Genomic DNA, 14577 nt, shown 5'->3' with positions numbered 1-14577 from the left:
AGCCACGCCCTGAAGAAAGGTCTTAACCTGAGGATGGGAAGCCAACGTTTTCTGAAACAGAATGGACAGCGCCGAAACTTGACCCTTCAGGGAACTGAGGGCAAGCCCCGCATCCAATCCTGCCTGAAGAAACGATAGGACTGAAGGGAGCGAAAAGGACATGGGAGCGACGTCAAAGGTCTCACACCAAGTGAAATAGGCCTTCCAAGTACGGTAGTAAATCTTGGAAGATGATGGCTTTCTGGCTCGGATCATGGTCTGAATTACGTGGTCGGAAAATCCTGCTCGTTTCAGAACCTCGGTCTCAACAGCCATGCCGTTAAATTGAGCGGCCGAGAATTGGGGTGGCAAATCGGACCGAGACAGCAGATCTGTTCTGTCTGGAAGCTTCCAGGGGGCGTCCGCGAGAAGGTTGACAATGTCCGCGAACCAAGACCTTCTGGGCCAATTCGGGGCGATGAGAATGACCGGAAGTCCTTCTGCCTTGATCTTCTTCAACAGCTTGGGAAGAAGAGGCAGAGGAGGGAACAGGTAGGGAAGTTCGAACTGGGACCAAGGAACGGCCAGGGCGTCGGCGCCCACTGCCAGAGGGTCCCGAGACCTGGACACGAATTGTGGGACTTTCCTGTTGAGGCGAGACGCCATGAGGTCTACATCCGGGGTTCCCCACCGAAGGCAGAGCAGATGAAACACTTCCGGATGTAGGGACCATTCTCCTGCCGCGAGACCCTCGCGGCTGAGAAAATCGGCGGCCCAGTTGTCTACGCCGGGAATGTGAACCGCGGAAATTGTCGGAACGGAAATCTCCGCTCAACGAAGAATCTTGGACACCTCCGCCAGGGCTGAGACACTCCGTGTTCCCCCTTGGCGGTTGACATATGCCACCGCTGTGGCGCTGTCTGTCTGAATCCGTACCGGCAGTCCCTTGAGGAGCCTTTCCCAGTGGACCAGAGCAAGATGGATCACTCGAATCTCCAGAACGTTGATCGGCAGCGCTGATTCCCGATCCGACCATCGACCCTGAACAGTGTGGTTGCGGAACACAGCACCCCAATCGAGGAAACTGGCATCTGTGGTTACTATCTGCCAGTGAATGGGAAGGAAGGATCGACCCGATAGAATGAGAGGTGATGACAACCACCAGTTGAGAGACCGCCTGATCCGGTAAGAAAGATGGACAGGGCGATCCAGGGACCGAGGCGACCTGTTCCACTTCGACAGAATGGCCTGCTGGAGAGGCCTGGCGTGAAATTGGGCAAAGGGAACTGCCTCTATCGCCGCCACCATCTTTCCCAGGACCCTCATGGCTGTACGGAGGGATGGGAATCGCGAGGTCTGCAGCGATCGTACTTCCTGCTGCAGAGAGAGAATCTTTTCTTGTGGGAGAAAGACCCTTGACCGACGAGTGTCGAACAGAAGACCTAGAAAGACCAGGCGTTGGGTAGGAACCAGACAGGACTTTTTCCTGTTGACGATCCACCCGAAATTGGAAAGAGTGTCCAGGACGATTGACAAACTTTGGTGAGCCTGTTGGAATGAGGGAGCCTTGATCAGAATATCGTCTAGGTACGGGAAAAGAACGAGGCCTCTGACTCTCAACAAAGCCATCAACGCAGCAATGATCTTCGTGAAGACTCTGGGAGCGGTGGCAAGACCGAAGGGCAGTGCGACAAACTGGTAGTGGTGCTGTCGAATCACAAAGCGCAGGAACTTCTGATGTCCGGAGAAAATTGGAACAGGTAAATAGGCATCTTGGATGTCTATTGAGCACATGAATTCCTGCTCCTCCATGGAGGCGATGACCGAGCGAAGCGACTCCATGCGGAAGTGGCGAAGGCGGACCCTCTTGTTGAGCAGCTTGAGATCCAAGATGGGTCGAACTGCGCCGTCTTTTTTCGGCACTACAAACAGGTTCGAGTAGAACCCCGTGAAGCGCTCCGGTTCGGGAACGGGCACAATCACCCCGGAACTGAGGAGAGCGGCGATAGCCGTAGAGAACCTCGGGATCAAGGCTGGATCCTTTGGAGGCCGGGATTCGAAGAAACGATCCCGTGGGAGAGAGACGAACTCTATCTTGTATCCTGAGGATACGACCTCCCTGACCCATCCACGATCCGTTACCTGTCTGAAGAAGTCTTTGCGTCTCATCCAACCGACAGGCTCTGGTAGGCGAGTGGGAGGGAGACTGGCGACAAGGACCCCTGGAGTCGCTGGCACGTCTTGGTGTCGGCGTCCGTCTGGCTGGTCCTGCCGCGGAGAACTGCAAGGATACGGGGTGGCAGTACACGCCGTACTTGCAGACTCCATGTGGGAGTACAGATGTGACTTTTCACTCTGTATCCCTCCGTAGAACCTGAAAAGGAACGATGCACGACGAGGTAGATATGGGTCTAATAAAAGACCCGTGTCCACCTCCTACTGACACTAAGCTAAACTGAGGAATTCTCTGCCGGTCGGTGGGGTGTACACTGCGGAGGAGGAGCTAACCTTTTTTTGTGCATAGTGTCAGCCTCCTAGTGGCAGCAGCATACACCCAAGGTCTCTGTGTCCCCCAATAAGGCGAACGAGAAAAGTTAAATGTTCATTTTAATAAACTTCTTGAATGTGGTTTTGAGCACCTTGAGGGGTGCAGCTTTTAGAATGGTGTCACTTTTGGGTATTTTCTATCATATAGACCCCTCAAAGTGACTTCAAATGTGATGTGGTCCGTAAAAATAAAATGGTGTCGTAAAAATGAGAAATCGCTGGTCAACTTTTACCCCTTATAACTTCCTAAAAAAAAAAAAAAATTGTGGTTCCAAAATTGTGCTGATGTAAAGTAAACATATGTGAAATGTTACTTTAAGTTTTTTGTGTGTCATATCTCTGTGATTTAAGGGCATAAAAATTCAAAGTTGGAAAATTTCAAAATTTTCGCCAAGTTTTTTTTTTTTTTTTTTTTTTTACAAATAAAGACAAGTTATTTGAATGAAATTTTACCACTAACATGAAGTACAATATGTCACGAGTAAACAATGTCAGAATCAGTGGGATCTATGGAAGCGTTTCACAGTTATTACCTCATAAAGGGACAGTGGTCAGAATTGTAAAAATTGGCCCGGTCATTAATGTGCAAACCACCCTTGGGGGTAAAGGGGTTAAAGAAGAGCCACCACCGCTTGCAGAACATGTCTGCCAAGGAACACATGGGCAGGAGTCCGAGTGTGAATATTGTAGTGATTTGAGAATGTATGCAGACTGGACCAAGTCGCAGCCTTGCAGACCTTTTCTGCTGACGCCTGATGCCAAAGGCTCAACAAGCGCCTACTGATCGAGTAGAGTGTGCCTTAATCCCCGCTGAGATAGGCTTACCTCAGATGTGGTAGGCCTCCTGAATAGCCCAGTAAATCCCTCTGGCTATTGTGGCCGTGAAGATACTTACGGAAGGGCACTATCCTCGAGACGTACTGAGAGCCCTCACCACAAGCAGGGTGTGAAGAGTTGTTTCCACGCATGTGCTGGACCAGACGAGGGAAGGACAATGTTTTCAATAAGGTGGAAAGACGAGATCATGTTTGGATCCATCGCCCCTCTGCAATCTGTTGATTCTTCATCTGAAAACACGCTCTGCTGACAGAGTTCACATGATCCTTGGTGGGATCTGAACCCAGGATCCCAGCGCTGCCTGCAATGATGTAGTGCTAACCACTCCAATGTGCTGCGTTAAATATGGAGGAGTCATCCGAGGCAGGCTGGCGAAGACCCAGAACGATAGAGGAGGGATCATGAAAGGACTGTATCGCTGTGACCCGGGAGCGCACTGCAGCCACACACAGTCAGAGGAGAGAGCACAGCAGCGGGTGAATGGAGCTCTGGGAAGGAATCCCGCAGACATTTGTGTGTCATGTTTGCGCTGGGAACTGTTCCTGGAGTGCGCACCACATGTAGGGCTCATGACAACCTATGCACATAAATCTGGCCAGACACCAATGGTGCCGACGTCATCCAGTGGGCGGAGCCTCGAGAATGCTCCGTGACTAAGCCTAAGCCGGGACCTAAATTTTGCAGCCGACCGGAGCGTTACCTCAGGCAGGTGGGGCCGCAGGGAAGCCATGGCTGAGGCTCCCTGTCAGCATGGGGATAGTGCTGAATATCCCGCTGCAGAGACACACCGCCGACTGGATTCACTCACCATCGGTGCGCGTCCCGGAATGGAGCCGCAGCAGATGACTGGGTTTCAGCGCGCACACTCTACTGTTCTGCTGCAGGTCAGCATGGATGGTGCAGGGGAAAAAACCTCCACCCACCATTCCTTTGTTAGGGAGGTGGAGAGGAACCGTCTGCCTACTTCCATCATCCGCTTTAACAGTGGTGATGCAGTGGGGGCTGCAAGGATGCCAAAAGGGGGTGCCTCTGTACATCCACGGAGTTCAAGACCCCGGGTGGACAGGGCCAGATGTCTGGCATTAGGCCCGGCTGCAGAAGGGGATACATGGAGGTGACACTCCATGTGCTCGTCTGTTGATGGTGCGGAGGGATGGGTGCCCTTTAAAGGACCCGTCGCCCCTAAAATCAGCCCAGGCAATGGCATCCCACGTCGCAGGAGAGGCTACACTCCACCTGCTCGACTGTTGATGGTTCAGTGAAATCGGGGCCTTTAAAGGTTCCGTCGCCCCTTCATGCGAAGAAAAAGTAAATAAGAAAAAAAATTAAAAAATAAGAAAGTATGGTCTGAATAGCAGACCCCAGTGTGCCTCCTACGGACACCAAGCATGAACTGGTTCACTTGGAGCCAGCATGAGGAGCTATCTTTTTGTCTCAACTTAGTGTCAGCCTCCTAGTGGCAGCAGCATAACACCCACAGTCTGTAACCCCCAATGAGGTGAAGGAAAAAACACATGAAGGACTCCCAGACTATGAGAAATAAGATTCTCTGGTCTGATGAGACGAAGATAGAACTTTTTGGTGATAATTCTAAGCAGTAAGTGTGGAGAAAACCAGGCACTGCTCATCACCTGCCCAATACAATCCCAACAGTGCAACATGGTGGTGGCAGCATCATGCTATGGGGGTGTTTTTCAGGTGCAGGGACAGGATGACTGGTTGAAATTGAAGGAAACATGAATGCGGCCAAGTACAGAGATATCCTGGATGAAAACCTCTTCCAGAGTGCTCTGGACCTCAGACTTGGCCGAAGGTTCACCTTCCAATAAGACAATGACCCTAAGCCCACAGCTAAAATAACAAAGGAGTGGCTTCAGAACAACTCTATGACCATTCTTGACTGGCCCAGCCAGAGCCCTGACCTAAACCCAATTGAGTATCTCTGGAGAGACCTGAAAATGGCTGTCCACCAACGTTCGCCATCCAACCTGACGGAACTGGAGAGGATCTGCAAGGAAGAATGGCAGAGGATCCCCAAATCCAGATGTGAAAAACTTGTTGCCTCATTCCCAAGAAAACTAATGGCTGTACTAGCTCAAAAGGTGCTTCTACTCAATACTGTACAAAGGGTCTGAATACTTATGACCATGTGATATTTCAGTTTTCCTTAATAAATTTGCCAACATTTCTACATTTCTGTTTTTTTTCAGTCAAGATGGGGCGCAAAGTGTACATTAATGACAAAAAAAAAAAATGAACTTTTTTAGAATTTACCAAATGGCTGCAATGAAACAAAGAGTGAGAGATTTAAAGGGGTCTGAATACTTTCGGTACCCACTGTAACTTAAGACATTGTGGTGAGCCCCCTTCCCTCTTAGAATAGGTGGGGCTCCAGAAGGCCAGAACCTCATCGAACATGAAGCGATTGAAGATCCTAGTGATAATCTGTCACTTTACCCTTTTGATACGTCACCACATATCTAAGCCATTGACACACCTGTTTCTTTTGCCTCATAATCTCTAGCTTCTGTGCCAGCTGAATCTGTCGCTGCCGCTCTGCTTCCTCTGCTGCTCGTCGCAATTTTTCTCTGTGCTCCTCCCTCAGTGCATTCAATGCTCCACGGGCATCTCGGATTTGGGCCAGCTTGTCTTGCAGACCTTCATAGTACACTGTGAAGAAGTTTCATCATGCATTACTCTATATTCACATTAAAACCTCAAGCAGGTCTTTGTATCTTTCTTGCAGCACATTGCACACACACAAACGTCCCCTGTAATTCTTACATCTCCTCTCATCCAACTGGTTGAGCAGTTCAAGAAGTTGTGGGTGCATGTTGTTGATAGACTGAAAGAGCGAGAGAACTGCAGAATCATTGGTGATACTCCTGCCACGCATATGGTTGCTCTTCATGCGGTTAACAAAAGTGGTGACTGCGTTCTGCAGAGCCTTCAAGAACTGGTCATGATTCTCTTCTGACTCGCCATTCTGGTATTGCTGCTGGAAGAAAGTAGTAGTTCAGTCCAGAACTGGCTTATATACCTAATGGTTAATAGGCTCTGGTACGAGCCCTAATCCCCTTTTTTGACCAGAACCCATTTACCCAAACAATTTTTATAGCAGGAATATCTATCCTTTTTGTATGTCTTGGGACGGATCAGTAAATAGCCATTCACATGGAAGCAAAGTCTGTGAAAACTCACTGGTCATCACCATAAGGCCGGGATCACACTTACGGAGTGTGATGCGAGAAACTCGCACATCAATACAGACACTGCCGCCGGCACTCGGACCAGAGCGTTCAGCTGCAAAGAAACACATGCAGCCGCACACTCCGGTTCCGAGTGCTGGCGGCAATGCCGGTTATTGATGTGCGAGTTTCTCGCATAGAACTCAAGTGTGCCTAAACAAGAGTCTCCACTGGATCCTGCTGGGCCATTTTAGTGCATTTTCAGCTACCAGAAGAAATAAAAAAAATCCAAATAGTGAAGGGACAGTTTAATATACAGGCACAAAGGATATTTTGAGAGATTGGATACCAAAGTAGAAAGACTTATTTTCAAAACAGTTGATTTATAAGTAATCCATAGTAATACGTTCATAAAAGTATGCATACCATGTATAGTTATATTGTATAGCAACACAACAAAAATGCAGATGGTATCTCTCTAGGCCTCTCGCAGCTTTCAACCTCTGAGACACACAGACGGTAACACCCTTGATCTCGTCTTTGTCCGGCTCTGTTCAATCACCCACCAAAATAACTCACCGCCTCCACTCTCTGACCACAATATTCTCTCCTTCATGCTCACAAATACTCGCCCACCCCAGCTCACTCCTACCTACCACACATTCAGAAATCTACAAGCCATTAACACTCATACACTTTCAGACTCCCTACACTCATCACTGTCCCCAATCTCCTCTTTTTCCTGTCCTGTTCATCACTACAACGATACTCTTAGAAGCACCCTTGACCTAGTAGCTCCGATCACCCTCAGAACCTCCAAGCACACAGTAAAACAGCCCTGGCTCACACCGCAAACTTAACTTCTCCAGCGATGATCTAGGAGTGCTGAACGCCTATGGAGAAAAACCCGCACACCATAAGACTTCATCCACTTCAAATTTATTTTAAGAACCTATAACGCTGCCCTTCACCTCGCCAAACAGACCTTCATCACCCTGATCTCCTCACTAAACTGTGTTCCAAATTATTATGCAAAAACAGGATTTTTGGGTTGCTTACCGTAAAATCTGTTTCTCGGAGCCTTCATTGGGGGACACAGAGACATTGGGGGTGTATGCTGCTGCCACTAGGAGGCTGACACTATGCACAAAAAAAGTTAGCTCCTCCTCCGCAGTGTACACCCCACCGACCGGCAGAGAATTCCTCAGTTAGTGAGAAAGCAGTAGGAGAAGTAACAGAATAGGTTGACAACATAAACAACTCAACTGTAACCATTCAACCAAAGTAAGAACAGGAGCTGTAAAACATGGGAGGGTGCTGTGTCCCCCAATGAAGGCTCCGAGAAACAGATTTTACGGTAAGCAACCCAAAAATCCTGTTTTCTCGTTCGCCTTATTGGGGGACACAGAGACCTTGGGACGTCCCAAAGCAGTCCCTGGGGTGGGAAACAAACTTCCATCAGGCCAGCGGACTCACCACCACTGCCTGCAGAATCCGTCTACCTAGGCTGGCGTCCGCCGAAGCGTAGGTGTGGACTCTGTAGAATTTCACAAACGTGTGAACCGATGACCATGTTGCAGCTTTGCAAAGCTGCAGTGCGGAAGCTCTGTGGCGCACCGCCCAGGAGGCACCCACTGCTCGAGTAGAGTGGGCCCTGATACTCAGAGGGGCTCCACGACGCTTAACACGGTAGGCTTCCAGGATAGCCGATCTGATCCAGCGAGCAATGGTGGCTTTTGACGCCGGGTGACCTTTCCGCGCTCCATCAGGGATAATGAAAAGAGACTCTGTCTTTCGCAGGGAAGTCGTCCTAGACAGATAGACTCTTACCGCCCTAACCAGGTCCAGCTTGTTCAAGGACCGCTCTCGGGGATGAGTTGGATTCGGACAAAGGGACGGTAGCACGATATCCTCGTTGAGGTGAAACGAGGACACCACCTTCGGAAGAAACGAGGGCGGAGGCCGCAGAACTACCTTATCCTGGTGGAGAACCAGAAAGGGAGAGCGGCACGAAAGAGCTGCCAATTCCGACACGCGCCGGACGGAGGTGATGGCCACCAGAAAGGCTACCTTCCAAGAAAGGAGAGAAAGGAAAATATCCCTGAGGGGTTCAAAGGGCGGACCTTGCAGAACCTCAAGAACCAGATTAAGATCCCATGGATCCACGGGCGCCCGGTACGGCGGGACCGTGTGAGCCACGCCCTGAAGAAAGGTCTTAACCTGAGGACGGGAAGCCAACGTTTTCTGAAACAGAATGGACAGCGCCGAAACTTGACCCTTCAGGGAACTGAGGGCAAGCCCCGCATCCAATCCTGCCTGAAGAAACGCTAGGACTGAAGGGAGCGAAAAGGACATGGGCGCGACGTCATTGGTCTCACACCAAGTGAAATAGGCCTTTCAAGTACGGTAGTAAATCTTGGAAGATGATGGCTTTCTGGCTCGGATCATGGTCTGAATTACGTGGTCGGAAAATCCTGCTCGTTTCAGAACCTCGGTCTCAACAGCCACGCCGTTAAATTGAGCGACCGAGAATTGGGGTGGCAAATCGGACCCTGAGACAGCAGATCTGTTCTGTCTGGAAGCTTCCAGGGGGCGTCCGCGAGAAGGTTGACAATGTCCGCGAACCAAGACCTTCTGGGCCAATTCGGGGCGATGAGAATGACCGGAAGTCCTTCTGCCTTGATCTTCTTCAACAGCTTGGGAAGAAGAGGCAGAGGAGGGAACAGGTAGGGAAGTTCGAACTGGGACCAAGGAACGGCCAGGGCGTCGGCGCCCACTGCCAGAGGGTCCCGAGACCTGGACACGAATTGTGGGACTTTCCTGTTGAGGCGAGACGCCATGAGGTCTACATCCGGGGTTCCCCACCGAAGGCAGAGCAGATGAAACACTTCCGGATGTAGGGACCATTCTCCCGCCGCGAGACCCTCGCGGCTGAGAAAATCGGCGGCCCAGTTGTCTACGCCGGGAATGTGAACCGCGGAAATTGTCGGAACGGAAATCTCCGCCCAACGAAGAATCTTGGACACCTCCGCCAGGGCTGAAACACTCCGTGTTCCCCCTTGGCGGTTGACATATGCCACCGCTGTGGCGTTTTCTGTCTGAATCCGTACCGGCAGTCCCTTGAGGAGCCTTTCCCAGTGGACCAGAGCAAGATGGATCGCTCGAATCTCCAGAACGTTGATTGGTAGCGCTGATTCCCGATCCGACCATCAACCCTGAACAGTGTGGTTGCGGAACACAGCACCCCAACCGAGGAGACTGGCATCTGTGGTTACTATCTGCCAGTGAATGGGAAGGAAGGATCGACCCGATAGAATGAGAGGTGACGACAACCACCAGTTGAGAGACCGCTTGATCCGGTAAGAAAGATGGACAGGGCGATCCAGGGACCGAGGCGACCTGTTCCACTTCGACAGAATGGCCTGCTGGAGAGGCCTGGCGTGAAATTGGGCAAAGGGAACTGCCTCTATCGCCGCGACCATCTTTCCCAGGACCCTCATGGCTGTACGGAGGGATGGGAATCGCGAGGTCTGCAGCGATCGTACTTCCTGCTGCAGAGAGAGAATCTTTTCTTGTGGGAGAAAGACCCTTGACCGACGAGTGTCGAACAGAAGACCTAGAAAGACCAGGCGTTGGGTAGGAACCAGACAGGACTTTTTCCTGTTGACGATCCACCCGAAATTGGAAAGAGTGTCCAGGACGATTGACAAACTTTGGTGAGCCTGTTGGAATGAGGGAGCCTTGATCAGAATATCGTCTAGGTACGGGAAAAGAACGAGGCCTCTGACTCTCAACAAAGCCATCAACGCAGCCATGATCTTCGTGAAGACTCTGGGAGCGGTGGCAAGACCGAAGGGCAGTGCGACAAACTGGTAGTGGTGCTGTCGAATCGCAAAGCGCAGGAACTTTTGATGTCCGGAGAAAATTGGAACATGTAAATAGGCATCTTGGATGTCTATTGAGCACATGAACTCCTGCTCCTCCATGGAGGCGATGACCGAGCGAAGCGACTCCATGCGGAAGTGGCGAAGGCGGACCCTCTTGTTGAGCAGCTTGAGATCCAAGATGGGTCGAACTGCGCCGTCTTTTTTCGGCACTACAAACAGGTTGGAGTAGAACCCCGTGAAGCGCTCCGATTCGGGAACGGGCACAATCACCCCGGAACTGAGGAGAGCAGCGATAGCTGTAGAGAACCCCGGGATCAAGGCTGGATCCTTTGGAGGCCGGGATTCGAAGAAACGATCCCGTGGGAGAGAGACGAAGTCTATCTTGTATCCTGAGGATACGACCTCCCTGACCCAGGCGTCCTCCACAGCGGCCAGCCAAACGTCCCTGAAGGAAAGAAGTCGACCTCCCAATTGGAAAGGCCCCTCGCGTGCCCGATGATAGTCATGCTGAAGTAGACCGTCCAGATCTAGATCTGAACGGTCTGCCCTGGGAGGAGTGGGGTCGCCAGGAAGGAGTGGGTCTGAAGGAAACTTTCTTTCTCTCCTGGCGAGCCTGCGGTCTCTGTTGGCTGGAGGAGTTGTCCGCCGTATTGAAACGGCGGAAAGTCCGAAAGGGTCGAAACTGACGCCTTAGTGGGGGTCTGCGAGGCTTGGACTGAGGGAGGAGTGAACTCGTGCCTCCGGTGGCGTCCTTAATAATCTGGTCCAATTGGGACCCAAAGAGGCGCACCCCCTGAAAGGGCAGGTTAGTGAGGGACTTTTTTGAAGACAAGTCCGCTTGCCATGCCTTTAGCCAAATTGTACGTCGAATTGCAATAACGTTGCTTGACGCCTGAACTGCACAGGATGCAGCATCCAAGGAAGCGGAGAGAAGATAGTCCCCAGCATGGGAGATCTGATTGGCGAGATTGGCCAAATACTCCGGTTGCGCCTTATCTAAGATGCCCTGCCGAAGGTCGTCTGCCCACGTGGCTATGGTCTTTGCTGTCCAGGATGAAGCAAAGATTGGACACACCGCCGCTGAAGCCGCTTCAAAGGCAGACTTCGCCAGGGATTCTACAATCCTGTCATTAGAATCCTTTAGGGACGCCACGCCTGAAAGCGGGAGAACCGTGTTATTGGATAGCCTGGACACGGGCGGATCGACCGAGGGAGAGGCCGACCAGTTGTCCGTGAGCTCTTTAGCAAATGGGTAGAGTATGCCGAGACGTTTTCCTCTTTGAAAGCGTCTGGTCGGATCCTCTCTTTCCTTGGTAAAAATTTTCCCAAACTGGGAATGGAAAGGAAAAACCCTGGAGGGAGTTTCTGCCCGTTCTGAACGAAACCTCCTGATCTGAGGATTTCGCAGGGGAGTCAGCAATATCGAAGGTATGATGGATCGCAGCAATGAGGTCCTGCACTGTGACCTTCATGCTTGCATCCTGGTCTGAATCCAGCTCTAAAATCCCCTCAGATGACCTGTCCGAAAGCGCTTCCCCTGACTCGGGAGAGGAGGCCCGAGAGGGAGGCTGGTGAGAAGGGCTATGCGGTGAGATGGGACTAGGAGAGGATTCCGGCTGGGAATCTTGCCTGGGTCTTTTGCGACTACCGCTGGCTGATTCAGATGGAACAATTTGGGACCTGCTTGGCCCTGCTGAAGAGTCCAGGGGCAACTTATCAAGAACGGCCACCAGGGACTGAGACACCCTGGTGAGGTCTGCCACTGATTGAGATAGCGAGGAGGTCCAGCCAGGCATGGGGGGCTCACTCTCACCTGGGGCCGAAGATGGCTCCTGGACGGCGTCAGGCTGAATTGGATTGCTACAATCCAGGCAGAGGGGAGTGGACTGGCCTGAGGGAAGTTTGCGATTGCATGAAGAACATGCAAAGTACTTGACTAAAGTGCAGGGGGGGGGCGGTAGAGCGGGTACGATCAGACTTAGACATAGTGAAAAGCTGAGGTAATGCCGGAAGGTTGGGGGACAGAGGGCGGAGAAGGGTCAGTCTGCAGTGCAGAGCTACTCACGGTCCGGTGTCCCCAGAAGCGATGCTCTGCGACCTGTCAGTGGATGCAGGTCAGAGCGAAATCCGGCCGACAGCCCTCCTGACAAAAAACCAGCTGGAGAAGATGATGTCCAGTGAGGAGTTGGTGCCCGGCTAACAGGCTGGGAAAATGGCGCCGTCCTGAGAAAAAGCGCGCCTTAGGAGAGGAGGAAGGGCGGAGCACCACGCAGGGTTAATGATTCACCGCCCTCTAGCCAATGACAGGCTGGGCAGGTGAAGGACAGGCGGTGGGAGGGCCTGGGAAGAGCGGGAGAGAAGCCTGCTTAGAAGAAAGGGGCGGGGGGCGTGGCCGCGACGCAGCGGTAGGCCCGAACTGAAGCCGGGGCCTAAATTAGTTGCGGCGGCCGCCTGTCAGCAGGGGGTCGGCGCGGAGGTCCGAAAAAGAGGGACGCCGCAGACGCAAGTCGCTCCCAATAGGGAAAAAAACCCTGTGCTCCCTGTCCCCAGAAAGGGGGGGGGGGATGCCCGGCAACATTGAGCTGCCTATAGCCTTGTGGCGACTGCGAGCGACCGCAGCGCCTACAACCGGGGTCCCCTGTGCCATTGAAGAGGTGACCGTCGGGAATGGGCAGCCAGGAAAATAAATATGAAGCCGGGGTCTAATACTCACCCATCCACGATCCGTTACCTGTCTGAAGAAGTCTTTGCGTCTCATCCAACCGACAGGCTCTGGTAGGCGAGTGGGAGGGAGACTGGCGACAAGGACCCCTGGAGTCGCTGGCACGTCTTGGTGTCGGCGTCCGTCTGGCTGGTCCTGCCACGGAGAACTGCAAGGATACGGGGTGGCAGTACACGCCGTACTTGCAGACTCCATGTGGGAGTACAGATGTGACTTTTCACTCTGTATCCCTCCGTAGAACCTGAAAAGGAACGACGCACGACGAGGTAGATATGGGTCTAATAAAAGACCCGTGTCCACCTCCTACTGACACTAAGCTAAACTGGGGAATTCTCTGCCGGTCGGTGGGGTGTACACTGCGGAGGAGGAGCTAACTTTTTTTGTGCATAGTGTCAGCTTCCTAGTGGCAGCAGCATACACCCCCAAGGTCTCTGTGTCCCCCAATAAGGCGAACGAGAAAAGAGTTTAGGAGTGATAAGGTTAGAATTTTTTTTGTTTGTCATTTAAACTCATTGATGGTGATGTGTGTCAGGGCTCTTTTATATCACTGAAAGCAATTGCAGATACCTGTGCAAATTAGTTTGGCAGGTGTGTCCAAATAAAGGCAAGACTACTTAAGAAGGCTGTTCCACATTATTAAGCAGCCTACATTTTTGCCAAAATGGGAAAGAAAAAGGATGTGTCGGCTGCTGAGCAACAAACTGTGGAGTATTTAGGTCAAGGCATGACTACAATCAACATTGCCAAGACACTTCATCGTGATCATCGCACAATCAAGAAGTATGTAGCTGATTCCCAGCACACACGTGTGCGTGCTGATAAGGAAAAATTGAGGACTCTTTCCAACAGGCAATTGCGTCAGGTTAAAAGAGCAGCTGCAAAAATGCCTTGTCATAGCAGCAGACAAGTTTTTGAAGCTGCTGGTGCCTCCAACGTCCCCCGAACAACAAGATGCAGGGTCCTTCAGAGGTTTACAGCTGTGCGTAAGCAATCCTGTCGACCACCTCTATCCACTGCACACAAGCCGAAACGGCTCCAGTGGGCCAAACGATACACGAAGACTGACTTCCAAACTGTTTTGTTCACCGATGAGTGCCGTGCAAAGCTCGATGGTCCAGATGGATGGAGTGGAGGATGGCTGGCTGATGGACACCCCATGAAAACACGGCTAAAGCGCCAACAAGGTGGAGGTGGAGTAATGTTTTGGGCTGGAATCAAGGGGAGAGAGATTGTCGGCCCCTTTAGGATCCCTGAAGGGGTAAATCTATGTGGAGTTTCTAAAACAGCACTTCCTGCCATGGTTCAAGAGGAAGAACCGTGCTTTCCGCAGCAAGATCATTTTCATGCATGATAATGCACCGTCTCATGCTGCAAATAACACATCTACATCTCTGGCTGCTATGGGCATAAAAGAGGA

The 14577-nt window shown here is 51.5% G+C and overlaps 1 protein-coding gene across 2 annotated transcripts in view; it reads right to left on the bottom strand.

Moving 5' to 3' along the window:
- The window catches only part of HGS (hepatocyte growth factor-regulated tyrosine kinase substrate), a 45241-nt gene that overhangs the window by 16926 nt on the left and 13738 nt on the right, over positions 1-14577 (bottom strand). Inside the window, exons 14-15 of one of the 2 annotated variants that reach the window (XM_073588189.1) lie at positions 6148-6361; positions 5861-6033 (exon numbers count right to left, since the gene is read on the bottom strand). In XM_073588189.1, coding sequence (XP_073444290.1) covers positions 5861-6033; positions 6148-6361 — 387 coding nt within the window. The remainder of the gene's footprint in view (positions 1-5860; positions 6034-6147; positions 6362-14577) is intronic. The other variant, XM_073588190.1, reaches the window with a different exon arrangement.

Source organism: Dendrobates tinctorius, unplaced genomic scaffold (assembly GCF_039654945.1).
Source record: "Dendrobates tinctorius isolate UK_male_01 unplaced genomic scaffold, ASM3965494v1 ptg000103l, whole genome shotgun sequence".
Classification (NCBI taxonomy): domain Eukaryota; kingdom Metazoa; phylum Chordata; class Amphibia; order Anura; family Dendrobatidae; genus Dendrobates; species Dendrobates tinctorius.
Note: the sequence above shows the minus strand (reverse complement) of the source record. Positions and strands in the feature narration are given on the sequence as shown.